The sequence below is a fragment of the Rhinoraja longicauda genome, chromosome 37 (genome assembly GCF_053455715.1).
Source record: "Rhinoraja longicauda isolate Sanriku21f chromosome 37, sRhiLon1.1, whole genome shotgun sequence".
NCBI lineage: Eukaryota > Metazoa > Chordata > Chondrichthyes > Rajiformes > Arhynchobatidae > Rhinoraja > Rhinoraja longicauda.
In genome coordinates, this window is record NC_135989.1 from 2524202 (window position 1) to 2525314 (window position 1113).

The window sequence follows — 1113 nt, forward strand, 5'->3', positions numbered from 1 at the left end:
CCCTCTCCCTCCTCCCTTCCTCCACCTCCTCCTGCCTCTATCCCCCTCACACCCCCTTTCCCCCCCACTCTCCCTCCCATTCTCCACCCCCTCCCTTCCCCTCCCCCCTCCCTCTGTCCTGCTCTACCCTCGACTCTCCCCTCTCCCTCTCCCTCCCTCCCTCCCTCCCTCCCTCCCTCCCTCCCTCCCTCCCCCTCCCTCCCTCCCTCCCTCCCCTCCCTCCCTCCCTCCCTCCCTCCTCCCTCCCTCCCTCCCTCCCTCCTCCCTCCCTCCCTCCCTCCCTCCCTCCCTCCCTCCCTTCCCTCCCCTCCCTCCCTCCTTCCCTCCTCCCACCCTCCCTCCCTCCTTCCCTCCCTCCCTCCCTCCTCCCTCCCTCCTCCCTCCTCCTCTGTGTGCCGGGTGGTGAGCGGGCGTGTGAGGGTGTGTGGGTGTGGCGGGTGTGAGCGGGTGTGTGGGTGTGAGCAGGTGTGAGCGGGTGTGTGTGGGTGTGAGCGGGTGTGAGCGGGTGAGTGGGGTGTGAGGGTGTGTGGGGTGTGGGCGGGTGTGGGCGGGTGTGAGCGGGTGTGTGGGTGTTAGCGGGTGTGAGAGGGTGTGTGGGTGTGGGCGGGTGTGAGCGGGTGTGAGCGGGTGTGTGGGTGTGAGCGGGTGTGAGAGGTGTGTAGGTGTGGGCGGGTGTGAGCAGGTGTGAGCAGGTGTGTGGGTGTGGGCGGGTGTGAGCGGGCGTGTGAGGGTGTGTGGGTGTGGGCGGGTGTGAGCGGGCGTGTGAGGGTGTGTGAGGGTGTGTGGGTGTGGGCGGGTGTGTGTGGTGTGAGCGGGTGTGTGGGTGTGAGTGGGTGTGAGCGGGTGTGTGAGGGTGTGTGGGTGTGAGTGGGTGTGAGCGGGCACCTACCTGGTGGAGGGGGGGGTGGTGATGCTGCGCCGGCCCAGGGGCACCTGGTTGATGCTGTAGTAGCCCGGACTCTCCAGGTCGGCCAGGTTGAAGCTCGGCCCTGAGGCGGCCGCAACTGGAGCTGCACGGAGAGGGAGAGAGAGAGAGAGAGAGGGAGGTCAGTGTGGGGGAGATAGAGGGGTCAGTGTGTGGGAGAGAGAGAGAGACAGAGAGAGAGAGAGAGA

The 1113-nt window shown here is 67.8% G+C and overlaps 1 protein-coding gene across 1 annotated transcript in view; it reads right to left on the reverse strand.

Annotated features, from left to right (window-relative positions):
- LOC144610565 (nuclear factor 1 X-type-like) overlaps window positions 1–1113 on the reverse strand; it is an 82443-nt gene that overhangs the window by 64896 nt on the left and 16434 nt on the right. The window contains exon 3 of the mRNA XM_078429372.1: window positions 890–1010. Within this exon, the coding sequence (XP_078285498.1) occupies window positions 890–1010 (121 nt within the window). The remainder of the gene's footprint in view (window positions 1–889; window positions 1011–1113) is intronic.